General features: G+C 34.9%; 2 protein-coding genes across 3 annotated transcripts in view; one reads left to right on the forward strand and one right to left on the reverse strand.

Annotated features, from left to right (window-relative positions):
* Window positions 1-18,630, reverse strand: part of eIF4B (eukaryotic translation initiation factor 4B) — a 211,767-nt gene that overhangs the window by 154,625 nt on the left and 38,512 nt on the right. The window lies entirely within an intron of this gene.
* LOC141386505 (uncharacterized) lies at window positions 9,960-14,816 on the forward strand. The gene is made up of 4 exons (XM_073955089.1): window positions 9,960-10,149; window positions 10,209-10,269; window positions 13,551-13,699; window positions 13,764-14,816. Exons 1-4 carry the CDS (start codon window positions 10,081-10,083, stop codon window positions 13,836-13,838), a joined length of 354 nt encoding a protein of 117 aa, XP_073811190.1. The 5' UTR covers window positions 9,960-10,080; the 3' UTR covers window positions 13,839-14,816.

Here is an 18,630-nt window from a genome sequence, read left to right on the forward strand (position 1 = left end):
AATTCACACTTCATACAGACCATAAACCATAATTAGCCATATTTGGGTCTAAAAAGGCATACCTGTTTATACAGCGAATAGACTTCAAAGATGGGCGCTAATTCTACTTGGTTATGATTTTGACATCAAGTATACGAACACTCAAGACTTCGGACATGCCGATGTTCTCTCAAGGCTTATAAAATCTCATGAGAAACCTTCAGATGATTTAATAATAGCATCAATCAACTTTGAGCAGGACATACAAAAAGATTTAAATGAATCAATATCAAAATTTCCAGTAACAAATGCTATGATTGTAGAAGAAACAAAATCTGATAAAATTTTTCAAAAACTTGTATCATGCATGGAAAAAGGATGGCCTGAAAAACAAAATAAAGTGGACCAACAAGTAGCACCTTATTTCAAACATAAGGATGAATTATCACAGGTTGACGGATGTCTACTTTTAAATTCAAGAATAATCATTCCACAAAAATTCAGGAAGAAAATTTTAGCACAACTTCATCGTGGACATTTCGCAATCGAAAAATGCAAAACGCTGGCAAGAAGTTATGTCTATTGGCCCAACAGAGACAATGATATTGAAGACTATGTCAAAAGATGTTAAAATTGTCAATTAGTATGTAAAAATCCAGTCAAGACAGACTTATCATCATGGCCATTAACAACAAGACCGCTAGAACGAGTTCACATCGACTACGCTGGTCCAATTAAAGGATTTTACTATCTCTTAATAGTGGATGCATACTCAAAGTATCCAGTCATTTATCAAACATCGTCAATCACAGCTACGTCTACAATCAAATTAATGTTTCACAATTCGAAAACCCGGAGCAGCTCGTGTCAGACAATGGAACACAGTTCTGTTCCAACAATTTTGAGCAATGGTGCAAGGAAAGTGTCATTCAACTTACACGCACAGTTCGTTTTCATCCCAGCTCAAACGGACAAGCCGAAAGGTTTGTTGACACATTCAAAAGATCACTCAAACAAGTAAAAAAGTATCAGTCGGCTTGGCCGACAGAGATATACCCTCAGCCTGTGTGTATTGTAACAATTTTTTCCCAAAAAAACGTATGTGTTTAGAGGGTTTTAAAAATGTTGGGCGTATGAACCGACAAAAATGTTGATTAGGATTAAAGAGCAAAAGTTTTGCGGAGGAAATATTTAAAGGAATGGATCGACATTGACCATTATGGAAGTGGATCTCCAGACACTACATATGGTACTATAGGCGATGTTGACACCCTTCTAAAGAAGTATGGACTTGCCCCTGAAAAACTTTTACCATCATAATTGAGGCAGCGAATGCAAGTTGCTTCACTCAAAGTGATTCGATATCAGGTCTTAAAGTGAACTTATCCGAAATTTTCTGTGGGTGGTACTGGATGTAGTGGACAAATATAGTCCATATTTGAACCTGATCTATATCTCGTATATATATAAGGATGTGTAAAGTATGGACCAATTCGACGACCACTCCCTTCAAAAGTTACCTAAAGAACAATTTCCGATCATTTTTGAAATGTTGTGGGGGAGGTACCGGAAGGAGTGGGCCGATGTAGCTCATCTTCAAACTTAAACTAAGTTTGGGCAAAATGTTACGAAAGCCAAAATTTGAACCGAATCGGTTCATCCCTTCGAGAGTTATCGTGCGCTCCAGCCAGCAGGACAGACAGACAGACGGACGGACGGACATGGCTAGATCGACTCCAAATTGTCTGAAACACATTTCGTCCAAACATACTTGGGGTCTAAAACCATTATTTCGATGAGCCACATTTTCATCGTATCAAAGTGTATATACCCTCCTTAGCCTAAAGGCTGAGGGTATAAAAAATGGAAGGGGAAGGAACGATACCGGAAATACTTTGCATGTTTCAAGAAGTATACAGATCTATGCCAAATGTAAATTCACCAAATGGTTCATCACCTGCAGAAGCATTTCTAGGACGCAAAATGAGAACCATATTCGACGCTCTTAGAAAGCGTTCAACATCAGCTCTGGAAAGAAACGAGAAAATGGAAAATCAGTAAATGCCAAACACGGAACTAAGCCTAAATCGTTCAAGCCAGGAGAGTTCCGTCACAACAAATCAGAATGGGTTCCTGGAGAAATAATCAACAGAACAGGTACAGTCACTTACGACACAGCAATATGGGTCGGAAGTCGCAAAAAGTTAATCAAGGCTCATGCAGATCAACTTCGAACAAGATTAGCAGATGAGGTTCGTCCATCATCAGACAACGCATTAGCTCTTGATGTATTACTTCAAGACTTCAACATTCAATTGCCTACTACGGATTATACAGTATCACAACAGTCAAGTGAAGATTTTATTACTCCACCAAGTTCACCCATCATCAACTATCAACCAAGAAGAATCACACACAGAAGACAACCAGTTGAAGTAATATCCAGAAGCCCGATTCAAACTTAAAAGGGGAGATATTAGGGTAACCCTAGTACTACCACATAAAATGCAACAATCTGGCAGCATCATAGCAGTGTTGCATGCATCAGTAGTTTTAAGTTATTATCTCTCTCTACTCATTGTCAGTACACAGTCAGTTAGTTACTTTGCAACCACCAATTAATAGACATCTCATCTGTACATATTTCGTCACATTTCATTGTTCTTCATAATTAATACTTTATTTCAACTCATAAAACAACTTAAAGTTTTATTCAATAAATGAATAGATTGTTATGTTTAAACATCGTCTTTCATTCAATCGACCACCTCCGTAAGAACATAACAGAACACATCAGAGGATATCTTAACATATAAAAAGAAAAAATGTCAAACCTATTCAGAAGATCGCGAGTGTATATGTGTGTGTATTGAAGAATTATTCTACAACTTTTTCACATGTAATTCGAAACATTCCAGTTGTAACTCGTAACATTTCATTTGTAATTCGATTATTCTGTTTGTAATTCGTAACATTTTGTGATTCAAATTATTCCTTTTGTAATTAGAATTATTCTATTTGTAATTCGAACAATTCCATTTAAAATTCGAATTGTTTCATTTGTAATTCGAATTATTCCATTTGTAATTCGAATTATTCCATTTGAAATTCGAATTATTTCATTTCATTTTATTCATCAGTTGTAATATAAAAAAGCCAACATGTATCGACTAAATACAAATTTATTAAAGTGGGGAGAGTTGACGTCCTTCATTATACTATAGTGGCATAAAAGAAGGCGATATTCAACATACTTGTCAAAGGACAAGCCCAAAAATTTAATTTAATTCGAATTATTCCATTTGAAATTCGAATTATTCCATTTGTAATTCGAATTATTCTATTTGTAATTCGAATTATTCTATTTGTAATTCGAATTATTCTATTTGTAATTCGAACAATTCCATTTGAAATTCGAATTATTCCATTTGAAATTCGAATTATTTCATTTCATTTTATTCATCAATTGTAATATAAAAAAGCCAACATGGCCAATAACTTATATTATCTTACTACAATATCCAAACATTCAAGAACTTAGAAGTTAAGAATTAAAATAAAAAAAATATATGGCAAATAACAAAATTCCTTTGCAATTCCATTTGAAAAAAATTAAAAAATTTTTTCGCAAGCACATCTACGATTTTTGGTATAGAGTTAAAGGAAAAAAATCTGGTTTCAAATCTGCTCGCGTTCTCGAAATTGGCCGATGCGCGCAAAAGTTATAGCGGTTTTTATCTTCTTATAAAGAATAAATATTTTAACATTTCTTATTTTTTTTATTGAGAAAATGTAAGCATATATCAGTAACAGCATTTGATATCCATCCTAGATGCACCAAAATTTCCAAAATGTGTTTTTATTTTCGCGGAAAATCAAAAAAATTAAAAAAATCTGGCAATAAATTTAAATTATACTAACTCAGAGTCCGTATAAACCTCTAAAAACTAAATTAAAAATACGTACAGAAACTAGACAACGCGTAAAAAAATGTGAAACCAAAATTATAAACATTGGCTTTATAAATTGCATATTATAACAACAACAAAAGAGAAACAACTCATTGTTGGAAAATATTGTTACAAATATATTTTTTGGTTTGTTTCGAAAAATTAGAAAAAAATATTTGAGAGTTATCCAACTATTTCGCTAAAATCTAATACATAAATTAAAGTATTCTGCTAAAACTTTATCAAAATATATGGTTTACCATCGTGAAAGCTTAACTGCTTACTGTTATAACTTATAAGGATAGGAAATTAAGAGTAATATTGAAATTACTATCATTTAAAAGATATGAAAATTAAAAAGCCTGTAATTCGCGAATTAGTTAAAGTCGTTGATGCGCATCCGATTTTGGATAAAGCGAATCAATCTCTTTCAATATTTGTGCATATTTCGATGTTTGACTCAGCGGTCATTGTGCGCCGCCAGTTGCATCATGCACTGCAAAAAACCTTAAAGTTGGTAAAAGTCGCGCAATGTGCATACGATTTTGATGCGCATCCGGTTTCATCAGCGCCCATCAAAAATACGTCAATATACACCTATTTCAAATAGATTCTTCAAAAACCGCGGATGTGCCTCCACATTCAATTTTTATTTTTGCTGATTTACCGATTTTCAAGGTATCTATATCCGCGGTTTTAGTAGATGAATTCGATCGCAGAAGGCTTCATTAGAACCGTCGCGTAAAAAACCTAAACTCACGAGGGTTTCAAAGGAAATTGAATGACAGTTGTAAATTTTACACGCAAAAAATATGTTTTGTAAGAAAATTCACGCACGAAATTTTGGCGCGTCCGGATTATTAAAAAAATTCAAAAAACCCCGAAATTCCGGCTTCAAAATGACAGCATCAATTTTAGGTGGATGCAGTGGATATATCAAAAAATCATACACTGCTATCTTATTGCCCATGGAGAATTCTGAGATTCTTTCTTTGGGAATAGCTCTATAAAATGTAAGGTTAAGCCAGAAATCGCATGGGAACATAAAAAAACTTGTTGGCTTCAACCCATTTTTACCCATTTTTTTACATTGATGCCAACACAGCTTCCACGAAAATTAATTTTAATGGTCGACATTATGGGATCCCTCCTAAAACACTTAATTTTAAGGAATTGTAGTCATACTTTATAGAATATGTTAACAGTTCGCGAATTCTGAAAGGGTGAAACTCGGATTCATCGATTGCAAAACATTTTTGTTATTTACCATATATATATATATATATATACATAAATAAAAATATATACATAAATACTATGCATACTATGATTAAGGACTATCAAAGGAATTCATGGAAATACAAATATAAATAGACTCCCTAATCATAGCCACTAACCACTGCACTTCACTTAACAATTGTTAAGAAAAGTGGAGGGGAAATGGCCAAGGGGGTCTCTACACGAATAAATGCTATGTTTCACTCAATCACTAGAGTGAGCATAGAAGGTCTACAGGAATCAAACCCATAAAGAAGTCAAACAACAAAAAAAACGATATAAATATGGCTCCCCAGCCATAAAAATCACAAGTATATATGTATAAACCCTGTAACTAGTGACTAGTAAATAAACATTAATCTATTAGAGAGATGCTCAAAACACCTTCTCCTAAAAACAAATATGGAGAAAGCAAAATTACGTATGTAGGTCAAGAGGTAACTGATTCCAAAATCTTGCAACCCTAACAACAAAAGAATGCTCTCCTATCCACGTCGAAAATATAGGAAATGACAATTGAGGTTTCCTAATGTATCGACTAAATACAAACTTATTAAAGAGGGGAGAGTTGACGTCCTTCATTATCCTATAGTGGCATAAAAGAAGGCGATATTCAACATACTTGTCAAAGGACAAGCCCAGAAATTTAAAAACAAACTGCGAAACATGGTCACCACGCCGCAAACCAAATACATAACGCACAATAGAATTCGCAATCTTACGAACTCGCAACATCTGACAAGAACTAGCTCCATAAACAACCTCCAAACAGTAGTTTACATGAGACATCAACAACGACATAGCAACTTTCCGCCTAACATTAAGGGGTAAATATGCTTGGAGACTATAAAGCCTCCTAAGCTGAAAGCGAACACGAGACAACAGAACATAAATATGCGTTACAAAACTAAGCTTGGAACAAAACTAAGCACCGAATTTCACCAACAACAGTAACAACAGAAGAACTCACACAGATATTAGGAATTACAGAATTAACAGGCGCATTAAAAACAACAGCTTCAGTTTTATCCCAGTTGATAGCCAAACCATTAGCGGAGATCCACAGTGATAGAGATTGCAGAACAGAGTTTGCTAAATTCTCCAGATTCGAGAGATTTACACTCCTGAAGAAAACATGGATGTCATCCGCATACATAAAAATACTACATCCATAACTCGAAATTGAATCCACAATGTCATCAATAAACATTATAAACAACAGGGGCCCAAGCACCGAAACCTGCGGGACACCACACCGAACATCACTAACATCAGACCGAACACCCCTATGCTCCACAAACTGGGAGAGGGGACAATTCCAACTGTTCAGCACCCAAAAATTCTCGGGGTTACCTTCGATAGTATGCTTACGTTCGCCAGCCATGCATCAGTCCTGAAGTCCAAAGTCCAGAAACGGAACAATGTGCTCAAAGCCATCTCGGGCACCACGTGGGGCAAAGGTAAGGAGATCCTTTTGGCCACTTATAAAGCAGTCAGCAGATCGGTCCTTAACTATGCTGCACCCGTATGGACGTCTTTCATTAGCGACACCCAATGGAATGTGTTACGATCTACGCAAAATAATGCCCTGCGAACCGCAACCGGATGTGTCCAGGTGACGAGTGTGGATCATCTGCATCAGAAGGCAAGGATACTGTCAGTGAAGCAACATAACGTGTTGCTCTCTCGACAGTTCCTGCTGGCATGTCATCAGCCCACGCATCCCAACCACCACATCGTGGTTCAGGACTCACCCCCTAGACACATCCGGAAGGACATTAAGCGGTACAGCCCAGACATCCAGGATGTCATTCCACCTGACATCGACCGACTGTCACTAGTTGCATCGCTTAAACAGATTCATACTCAAGCAGTCCAGCAAGCCGTAAACGAATATGAATCAAATCGCGTCCTTAACCGTCAACCACCAGCGGTAGCAGAGGTCGAACGTTCCTTGCCCAGGAGAACCAGAACCATCTTAGCGCAGCTCAGATCAGGCTGGTCAACCATCCTAAATTCCTATCAGGCTAGAATCATGCCAGGAGTGGAAGATATCTGCCCTCATTGCAAACAAGTACCGCACGACACGAAACATCTTTTTGCATGCCCATCACAACCCACAGACCTACGCCCCATAGATCTGTGGTTAAAGCCAGTAGAAGTGGCTAATTTCCTGCAGCTCCCAACCTAATCTCGTCAGCACAATCCCAATCACATCCCAACTCACCCTCACAAACATCCACACACATAACAACCTATCCATCCTCACACAAATCACCCTCCACACACAGTACCGGCACACGTACAAATTTAATTCATAGCACCATCTTATGAATCATTTCAGGGAAAACGAGGCAGTCAAACTGTTACAACAACAACAACAAACTGGCAACTTCCTACTAGATACGAAGAAATCAACCTACAGGCAGAAAGAGAAAAACCAAACTTATGCCTCAACTTGTGGAGCAGAAGGCCATGATCAACGGAATCAAAGGCCTTGGACAAATCAAGACCAACAAGTAAACCAACATCAGAACCATTGAAAACATCGCGAATAAGATCGGTGAGGCATAGCAAATGCGAAGTACTACCATGGCCATGTCGAAACCCATACTGGGAACTACTCATTTCATTTATTTCACTGTAAACAATCAGAAACTAGGCATCATTGTTATTATGCATGCACACATACATACACACACACACATGCAATCCTCATGCTATACTCTTTCTCACTCAGTCAGTCTCTTTCAGTCATTCAGACAACACAGTCATTGTATTACACCACAAGTACTAACACGCACATCAATTCATTGTAACGTATTTTCTTTTTCCAGAATTAAACAGAATAAATCTTGCTTAAGTTTGTTAATTTATCAATAAGTCTTTTTTTTTTTTGGGTTTTGTCCGTCGTCGATATTGAGGTTGGTGTGGTACCCGAAGTACTCATATACCAATACTGGTTAGATACAGTGAGTGTCAAAAATATTCGGTTGTCAATTCCACCAATAATAACAACTCAGTATTTTAGAACCCCATAACCAATATTCAAAAAACCAAATACTTAAAAAAATGTTGGTCCTGTGGCTATTAAAAAATGTATGTAGCATGGATCCATGGCAACCCTATAAGCGAGAATAACAAAGAACACGTTGTTAACCCTGTTTTCTATGCGTCAAAAATATTCGGTTTTTGTAACTTTTGTTAAATATTTTGGCAAAAAACCAGTCAATATCGAGCTTTTTCTGCAATATTAGTATAAATTTCAATAATTGCGAACAGAATCTTTGTTCCTGTGTGCAAAAATATTATATTTTATAACATTATTATTACAATTTAGGGCTAAGGAAAATCGCTATCCTAGAAAAGAGTAAAAATGTTTATATTTCATTATAAAAACGGCAGAAATAAAGGGAATTTTTGCTTATTTTTGAATATTTAGTCGAATACATTTGAAATAATGTGCAAAAGTCACGAAAATATAGAAATAATCGATTTCGTGAAACACATAAGCCAGCCAAACCAAGGCCTGGGAGGGAAGGTGGAGGAATATCCTGAAAAATTACGGCTAAACCGCCCTTAATTTTCTTGAAATTGGTTACCGAACCCTAAATGACTTTCAGAAGATAAAAAATATGCACTTACTTTCCAAAAAATCGTAAGGATAAAGCCTTTCATGGCCTTGTAACACATCATAAGTCATTGATAAATACATGTCTCCTATAAGCTCCTTCGTACTTTTTGTGTTGGAGTACACAGAAAGGCCGGAAACTTGGTGGTATACTGATTTTCCTGCTTAGACATTCAAAACTAACTCCATTTCACCAGGTTTCTGATGTACATCAAGTTTTGAAGGTACATCAAGGCGAAATTTGAACTAGATTTTTGGTTATGTAAATAAGCCGATGGTGTGTGATGTGTTACAAGGCCATGAAAGGCTTTATCCTTTCGATTTTTTTGGAATGTAAGTGCATATTTTCTATATTTTGAAAGTCATTTAGGACTCGGTGACCAATTTCGGGAAAATTAAGGGCGGTTTAGCCGTAATTTTTCAGGAGATTCCTCTACCTTCCCTCCCAGTTCCTGGTTTGGCTGGGTTATGTGTTTCACGAAATCAATTATTTCTATATTGTCGTGACTTTTGCACATTATTTCAAATGTATTCGACTAAATATTCAAAAATAAGCAAAAATTCCCTTTATTCCTGCCGTTTTTATAAAGAAATATGAACAGTTTTCTCTTTTCTAGGAAAGCGTTTTTCCTTAGCCCTAAATTATAATAATTTGCTATGAAATATGATATTTTTGCACACAGGAACAAGGATTCTGTTCGCAATTATTGAAATTTATACTAATATTGCAGAAAAAGTTCGATATTGACCGGTTTTTTGCCAAAATATTTAACAAAATTTACAAAAACCGAATATTTTTGACGCATAGAAAACAGGGTTAACAACGTGTTCTTTGTTATTCTCGCTTATAGGGTTGCCATGGATCCATGCTACAAACATTTTTTAATAGCCACAGGACCAACATTTTTTTAAGTATTTGGTTTTTTGAATATTGGTTATAGGGTTCGAAAATACTGAGGTGTTATTATTGGCGAAATTGAAAACCGAATATTTTTGACACTCACTGTAGATAATCGATTACTCATAAAGAGTAATCTTTGCGCTTTCTTTTTATACTATTTGTTTACGTTTTGTATGTAAACAAAACTGCTATAAATCAATATTAGTTTTGCGAATGAATTTACATAGCTGCCAGTAGATCTCCGTGGAGAAGCTTTTGAGTAGTGACAGTAAGTCTGGGAATTGTTGGAAAAACTTATAATTTCTCCTTTCATTGTTGTGTTTTGTGCACTTAAAAATTTGATGGTCATCTGTATCCAAAGTATTGCATATTTCACACATGTTGGAACTTTCAACTTTTATTTGATGTCGGTAAGTTTTACCATAGGTGTGGCCCGTAAGTAATCTATTTATTAATTTTATATCCCCAGGAGACATCCGAGCACCAGCAAACCAATGACGTTTTGGCGGGGTCGGAAACAACTGGAAAAAGTAAGCACCTTTTGTTATAGAAATTTCTTTATATTCTTCGACCCATTCATCCCACAGGTGTTGATAAATAAGGGAGTGAGCATCTTTAATGGCTAAATCAGTCTCAATGATCGCACCAACCTGAGCGGCGTGTTTAGCAAAGAAGTCTGCTTTTTCATTAGCTGGAATACCAATATGTGACGGTGTCCATATGAAAGTGAGCGCTATGATGTTTGAAGAGTTGACTTTTCTAATAATATTATTGGCGAGGTAGTTGTTTGAGGAATTATTTTTCAGTACAAGGCACGCATTCTTGCTGTCAGTAAGAATTGCTGCTTTATCAATTCTGTCTTCAATTATTAGGTCTATTGCCTTGTTAATGGCATGTAGCTCACCCGTGAGCGAGGAGGTTCTGGATAGAATTTTAAAAACGAAGTTCTGGTTGCTCGAGATGTTGCATACAGCACAGCCGGTATTATGATTTGTCAACGACGATTTGTCTGTAGCCCAAATAGAATGTCCCGTGTATTTCAATTTGTCCATTTGCTCTTGTAAAATGGCTCTGAAGTATTCATTTGGTTTTGTATGTTTGGAAGTCTTAAAAAGATTCAAAACAAAGCTGATTTTGCCGCTCGGAACCTGAATTTGATTGATTATTGTGCGGTCAAAAATACTTTTGAATTTATTGTAGATTAACCCCAGACTTGTTTTGTTGGTAGGATGTTGCGCAATGTTGTTGTATAAGTTTCGATTGTGAATTTTAAATTTTATGAGCTCCTTGGAAGCTAGATACTGAGATCGTTTTTCCGGAGGCAACATAAGTGCCAAAGCGTATATATTATGAACAGGAGTAGAAGGTGTGAGACCAAGGCTCCGCCTCAGTAATTGATTCTGAAAACTTGTCAGTTTTTTGTTTAAATACACTGGCATATGAGCCATTGAAGAAGTGGCATATTCACTTTTTGAAGAAACTAATGCTTTTGATAGGTTGATAGAGATGTTGGGGTACAACCCTTGTTTAGTACTGTTAATCATCTTGAGAGCATTTAGCGAATTTTTGCAGGATTTCAAAACTTGATCATAATGATCTTTTAAAGACAGACTATTTTTGATGTGTCTTCCCAAAAACCTTATGCTGATGACCGATTTGATATTTGTTCCTTGTAGATAGATGTACGGAATTTTCCTGGGACCTTTTGCAACGTACATAACTGCCGTCTTTTCTGTATTGAACTTAAGATTTAGACGTGATAGTAGATTATGAAAATTGGATGCTTTTAATTACAGGTTATCGTTTGCTAAATCGAAGTCCTTATGCGCAGATAGCAGAATGAAATCATCGGCGAATTGAAATAAGTACGTATTTTGATTTGTGATACCATGCAGACCCATGGTATATATGTTGAACAATATTGGACTCAAACAGCTGCCTTGTGGCAAGCCATTAAAGATTTCTAACGATTCTTTGCCCATAATTAGTGTTCTTTGTCTCAGAAAACTTATGATCCAATTATTAATATCATCAGGACATCCAAATTCATTTAATATGCTATAGAGTACCTCTATTTTTACGCCGTCATATGCTTTCTCAACATCGAGTGTCAGTATTATGACTTTCTCCCCTTTCTCTTTATGGTAGTTAATGGTATATAGCAGGTCATTTATGCACATAGAAGCTGACAATTTTTTCCTGTAGGCATACGTACTGCTTGGAAGAATATTGCTCTCACAAAGAAAATGTTGTAGTCTCTTCTTTATAATCAAATTAATCAGTTTCATGAACACTGATATAAGAGCTATGGGTCTGAAATTGGTATACACCTCCAAGTCTTTATCTTTTTTTGGTATGGAAACGATTTTGATCTTTCGCCAGTCCGTTCTTAATTCGCAATTTTTCCATGCAGAGTTCATAGCATCAAGGAGATTAGATTTCGACAACGAGGATAAGTGATTTATCATATCATATGTTATTCCATCTAGTCCAGCCGCAGACGGCTTCTTCTTTTTTTCCAAAACGTCTGCAAATTCATCCATTGTAATATCAGTGGGGTTTACAGATTTGGGAACAAAATTTATTGGCACGTTATGCGTGACTTGATCTCGTAGGTGTTCTAAAATTTTTTTGTCATTTTCTGACGACCACTTACTATTGTGGTTTGTCGATATACTATTTTTACAGCCTCTTACAAATTTAAAAAGAGATTTAGAGTTCGGTTCCTTGTTTAAATCATCCACTTTGGACTTGAAGGAATGTTTTTTGCAAATTTTACTGCATTTTTGAAGTTTTTATCAGCTCTTATCAGATTAGCTGCCGTTGAATCATTATTATTCATATCGAAAGCTTTTTGAGCCACAATTAGCAACCTGTATTGTTTTTCTGTGTAATCATCCCACCAGAAATTTGGAGTTCTGCCTTGGTCTAGTTTGTAAGTTGAGTTTTTTATTTCATTCTTGAAAGTGTCGTAAATGTTATCAAAATCATTGCTCATAGAAACATTTGCAAGATTTTTCAGAAGCTTTTTTTTCGCTAAGAAGTTTTGTCCTTTGCTGTTAGTGGATTCTATATTCAATATTAGAGGTAGATGATGGCTGCCCCCAATCATTACTTTATGTACGTTCCAAGATATCGGCAACATCGAATTGGTAAAAGATAGATCCAGAACAGATCCGGACGGGTTACTTTGTTGTTTTTTTAATGTTACACTACCATCGTTTAGACAGCGAAAGATCGACGCATCAAACATTTCCTTGATTAACTTTCCTCTTTGAGACACAAGGACATCTCCGTAAGCCGAATGTCTGGCATTGAAGTCTCCACATATAAACGTATTTGGTTGATTTTCAAGCAAGGATAATAATCTTGTAATTTCCGTTCTGATTGTTGAACAGGTTAACGAGTGGGGAAGATATATCGACACTGCAGTTATGTTCTGTGTTAAATTCGTGGTTTTACAAATTAAGATATCCAATTGGGTGTCAAATGATATCCTTTTAAATTTAATATTTTTTTTAAAAAGTATGGCAACACCTCCATAATTGTCTTTTCTTTTTTTTTTTGAAACTACGTTGTACTCCAGAAATGAAGATGAATTTTGGCTTTCGTCGATATTAAAGATTTCACTTAGGAAACCAATGTCTATGTTTTGCTTTTTTAGAAAGAACTCTAATGTGTTTTTGTTTTTCTTTAGGCTTTGTACATTATATTGCAAAAAGTTCATAACTAAAATTAAAAAAAAAAATTAATAATAATAATTATTAATTAAATTGAAACTCATAACAATTTGTATAACTTTTTTATTTAGCGGAAGCACCTTGTGCTTCCGTCTGTAGATTGGAAGGTGGGTCCGAATCCGGAACTGGTGGAGGATTGGATGATATTTCTGTTGATGCAGGTAGAACTGCTTTTTGGAAACTATTTAAAACACTTAACCCTTCGGGACAGTTGAGATTGGTAAGAATTTTTGACATCTTCTTCGTGAATGCCGATAACTTTTTTTCCAATTCTGATACCTTAGAAAACTTCGGATGTTCAAAGATTGGCTGTGATGGACTGGTTTGAATGGGACTGGCGACTGGGTGTGACCTTTTAACCAATGGCGCGGCAACTTTATTATATTTAAGTTTTGTTACTCTCCTGTTTATCTCGTCATGTACTGTTTTTCTAATTGGTTTATTGTTAAGTAAAGGTGGAAAAGAGTTTTCGAACTCTCCTTCCGATAAAATTTGATAATAGTTTTGTGAATCAGGATATTTTTGAAGAACTTCCTTTCTTGACAAATTAGAAAGAGCCATTACACTACTTATGTTTCTTTCCGACTGCCATTTTGAGCACTTGTTGGAATCGGTTGAAAAATGATCGATTTTATTACACAGTATGCATTTAGTTGCGCTACAAACGTTCTTGCAGGATGTGGTTGAACGGCACTCCTCGCATTGTCCTTGCTTGCATTTCAGAGGGCATACAAATTCCTTTCCACACTTTAAGCATCTTTTCGTTGATCTGCAACGACTGGCTATGTGACCTAACCGTCCACAATTTAAACATTGACGAACAGGGGGCACTTATAAATCAGGTGAGATTCTTGTTCCAAACATAATAATTTCAGATGGTATACCATCGCAAACTAGGCCAACCTTGACTGTTTCAGTGAATTCAGTTGCATTTTCAAGAGATTTTCTCGTGAAACGATATACGGAAACAACGTCCATATCATTATTTTCCATTATTTGATTCTTTATTTCAATTCCAGAGAAGCATTTTGGGACATTTTTGATTATATAAAATCTTTGCATAAATCTATCCGGGATGTACGCTTTTAATCCCAATGGTTCTAGATTTGGGTTTTGTGAAAAAGAATTGGCTGCATCTGGATTATTAAATGTGAGTCTAAACGTGTTATATCCAACACATTTGCAGACAAAATTAGTGATCTTGATTGATTAGAGTTTGGCATATAAGTGTAATTCGCAGTTTTTCCTTCTGGCACTTATTGGGGTTTCAGAAGAAAGCATGACGAAAAACGGACCGGGATGATGTTCTTGATGCAGTAATGATTCAGAGTTTGTGTAGTTATAATTTTGTTCAATAGGAGAATTATTGCTTCTTTCTGGATTTTGGGATTTAACCGGGAAACCCTTATTGTTTTTTAACGATTTGCTATCATTAGAAATTATGCTTGCACGTCTTTTATTTGGTTCGCCAAGAGGAAGCGGAGGTATTGGCGGAGGAGGTAGTTTCCCATCTCCCTCCATTTTCAAAAGTTTATTTTATTTGTTTCTAAATCTTTTAATAGGAATAAATTCCAGGACTTCCAAGAAAAAAAAAAAAAAACTAGACATCGGATTTTAGCATGTTTTTTATTTCTTATCCGATTAGACTCAAATTTTGGATCTAGGCGTTTTGAAGGTCAATTTTTCGATATTTGGGGTCATATCAAAAATATGCAAAAAATATGCAAAATATATGCACAAATATGCAAAATATATGCAAAAAAATATTACTACTTTTGTCGGTTTTACCATTTTCAAAAGTAAAGGAACACCCCAGTAGATAGACAATGGAAAAATTTCAAAACCTCAATCAGAAATGTCAAAATCAACGTGTCCAAATATGGTGATAGTTTCTAATCGGCCAAAATTGTCCAGCAGAAAAACAAAGGAGCTAGAGTTAGTCATCGCTATTTTTGTTCAGATAAAAGTGCAATTTTTTTGGTATTAAAGTACATTTACCATTTAGAAGTATACGTTTTGAATTACCACATATTAGATTTGAATATATTTTATAGTGTTTAGTCCTTTATTCAGTATATACAGACATAAATTGGCAATTTTTGTTCTTTGTGGTCAAAAAGCTTCGTTGGAAAAATGCTCTAACTGCCGCTTTAATAGTGATGTCATGGTTTTAGTTTAATGCACTAAAAATACATAATATAAAATATCAATATTGTACGCATACAACCGCTTAATGCAGAATTGGAAAATGTTCACTCCTCGGCGAAAAGTAATGGATTATTGTTATACCCATCCACGATTAATAATAAGCAAAATGAAGAACACCCAATGATTAGTGAAAAATGACATCACTTAGAAAAACCACACAATAGAGTAGTAGTGGTAAAATAAGTCAAAAACCTTGGAATTGTCTTTAAAATGGCAAAACCACTCACATATTTCTGCTAGAAAAGTATTTGGAATGTTGATAACATAGTCGAAAAGTCATAACCCTTTTGTATGCACTATTGTTTAATTTATACCTATCCGTGTACTCGATAATTTGTACTAATTATTACCAATGCTTCGAATTTTGACAGTTGTTTAATGGAGAAGTTGGTGCAAAAATTGTTTCAGCAACATTTAGTAAAAATTATCGAGAACAAGGACAAACCTTTCATGACACATTATTCTTGTTGTATAGGATATAAATAAATATATTAAGAGAAATATTCGCCGCAATATTGTCATTAAAGCTGCCAAATGAACTATACACCTAAAAGGCAAAGATTTCAAGGAATATTAATTTACAAAACGATGACATTCCACATCTGTCTCTTGGTTTACTTACATCCTGATGTAAACTTTAAAAACGTCATATTTCTAGCACTACTTTCACAATCTGATTGGCTTTTTTTCTGGAACAAATACGGGCAATGCCAATAAAAATGTCCAGATTGTCGAGTAGAAAAATCGCACTATTTTTTACACGTACAGCACTTTCATTTAAGTGTTCGGTATTAGCAATTACAATTTAAAAAAGTATTATTATATAACTTCCACGAGTAATTTAATCATATAAAATAATTTATTTTCCTTACAATTCGTTGATCCGAACAATTTGATAATTCGGACACCGCCGAAACCTGTGGTATAGGGATTATCGCGAATGTACTGTATATATGGGGTCAATATCAAAATCTGAATCGATTCTTACCAAAATAGGGATCGTTCTAGGGCCAAAAAATCCCCAATTTTTATGCGAATTGGTCCATAAATGTGACCTGTGCTTTGTTTTCAAAAAGACATGGCCAGATGGATAAGTGCGAATCTATGCAGATCATCAAAAGGAACTGTGGGTCTATTTCGTTTCATTTTGCATGTTGCAAACTCATTCACTAAGTCATAATACGGTTAGGGTATTAAATATAGTTCAAAGTGCAATTATGAATAAAAATTCCGTGCAGAATTTGTTTCCTTTCCCCAATTTCACAATTTTTATTTCCATATTTATGCCCCAAGAAGGAATATTTTTGTCGATTCGACTAGAATACGCCTTAATGAAGCGAATCAAGTAGTTTTCAATTTTTAACAAAAAATTATTTTAAAAGAATTTCACTTTTTAAAATTATTTTCCGTGTGGAAAATTCAGAGGGAAATATTCATGATGGCACCGTATATATTTTTTATATGTTATATGTTTTTAGTAAAATATGAAAGATTTTATGTAATATTCAATATTTTCTTAGACTTAATTTCTAGCTCATTTGTTATTCTGTCAGACAATTTTGGCCGATCAGAAACTATCAACATATTTGGATACGTACATTTTGACATTTCTGATTGAGTTTTTGAACAAATTTGTATTAGAAAGCAACTTATGTTGTAATAAGAAGGCTGGGTTATAGGAAATTTTCTAAGTCTTTCAGTCCAGATTTATTGCTGTGGCGGAATAATAACACTGTGCTACAGTGAAAATTTGCAGGGGTTCTAATGCATAAATTCGGTTTTGTGGGAGTCCACAGAAGACGAAAATACCTTTGGTTTCTTTGGGTCACTTCGGTTTTTCATTTTATAACGGTAAATGTAGTGAAAAATGGGGTTTCTTGGATTTTCAACTTTCAACGGACATTACTTCTTTTTTCCACAACCGATTTGCACACACTGTTTTTCATTATAAAGGGGAGAGTAATGCCTTTCGATCAAGCCATAGATTTTTAAAATCGGTTAACAAATGGCTAAGTAATAGTGGTTTAAGTGTGACAAAAACGCATTAAAAAACAGTAAAATGTTTTTCCTTGTGCTCTAGGCTGCGTAAATGACACCTAACAGTACAATTATTTACAGTTAGCAAATATGAAATTTAGTTGGCTTTCCAAAATGGGAAAAACCAACGAAATCGGTTGAAAAATGAATGCGTTATGGCATTTTTTGTGTTTCAACTTTTTGGTTTTTTTTTCATATTTTCCTTTAAAAACATTGATACCTTGTGCGTAATTGTTAAGCAGGATAATCACAATTAGAATCATACATACTAAGATACCCATCTTTTATAAAGGAAAATATGAAAAAAAACCAAAAAGTTGAAACACAAAAAATGCCATAACGCATTCATTTTTCAACCGATTTCGTTGGATATTCCCATTTTGGAAAGCCAACTAAATTTCCTACTTGTTAACAGTAAATAATTGTACTGTTAGGTGTCGTTTACGCAGCCTAGAGCACAAAGAAAAACATTTTACTGTTTTTTAATGCGTTTTTGTCACACTTAAACCACTATTACTTAGCCATTTGTTAACCGATTTTAAAAATCTATGGCTTGTTCGAAAGGCTTTACTCTCCCCTTTATAATGAAAAACAGTGTGTGCAAATCGGTTGTGGAAAAAAGAAGTAATGTCCGTTGAAAGTTGAAAATCCAAGAAACCCCATTTTTCACTACATTTACCGTTATAAAATGAAAAATCGAAGTGACCCAAAGAAACCAAAGGTATTTTCGTCTTCTATGGACTCCCACAAAACCGAATTTATGCATCAGAAATCCTGCAAAAAAATTTTGTCCACTTTTGTATCACAGTGTAATTAATAACATGCTAATCTGCTAAGAAATCGACGTTTTACGGCAATAAACTTAATTTAGAACACTTTCTGATGACTTTCCAAATTTAATTTGAT

This window comes from Musca autumnalis, unplaced genomic scaffold (genome assembly GCF_047663935.1).
Source record: "Musca autumnalis isolate F117 unplaced genomic scaffold, ASM4766393v1 scaffold_1, whole genome shotgun sequence".
Taxonomy (NCBI): Eukaryota; Metazoa; Arthropoda; class Insecta; order Diptera; family Muscidae; genus Musca; species Musca autumnalis.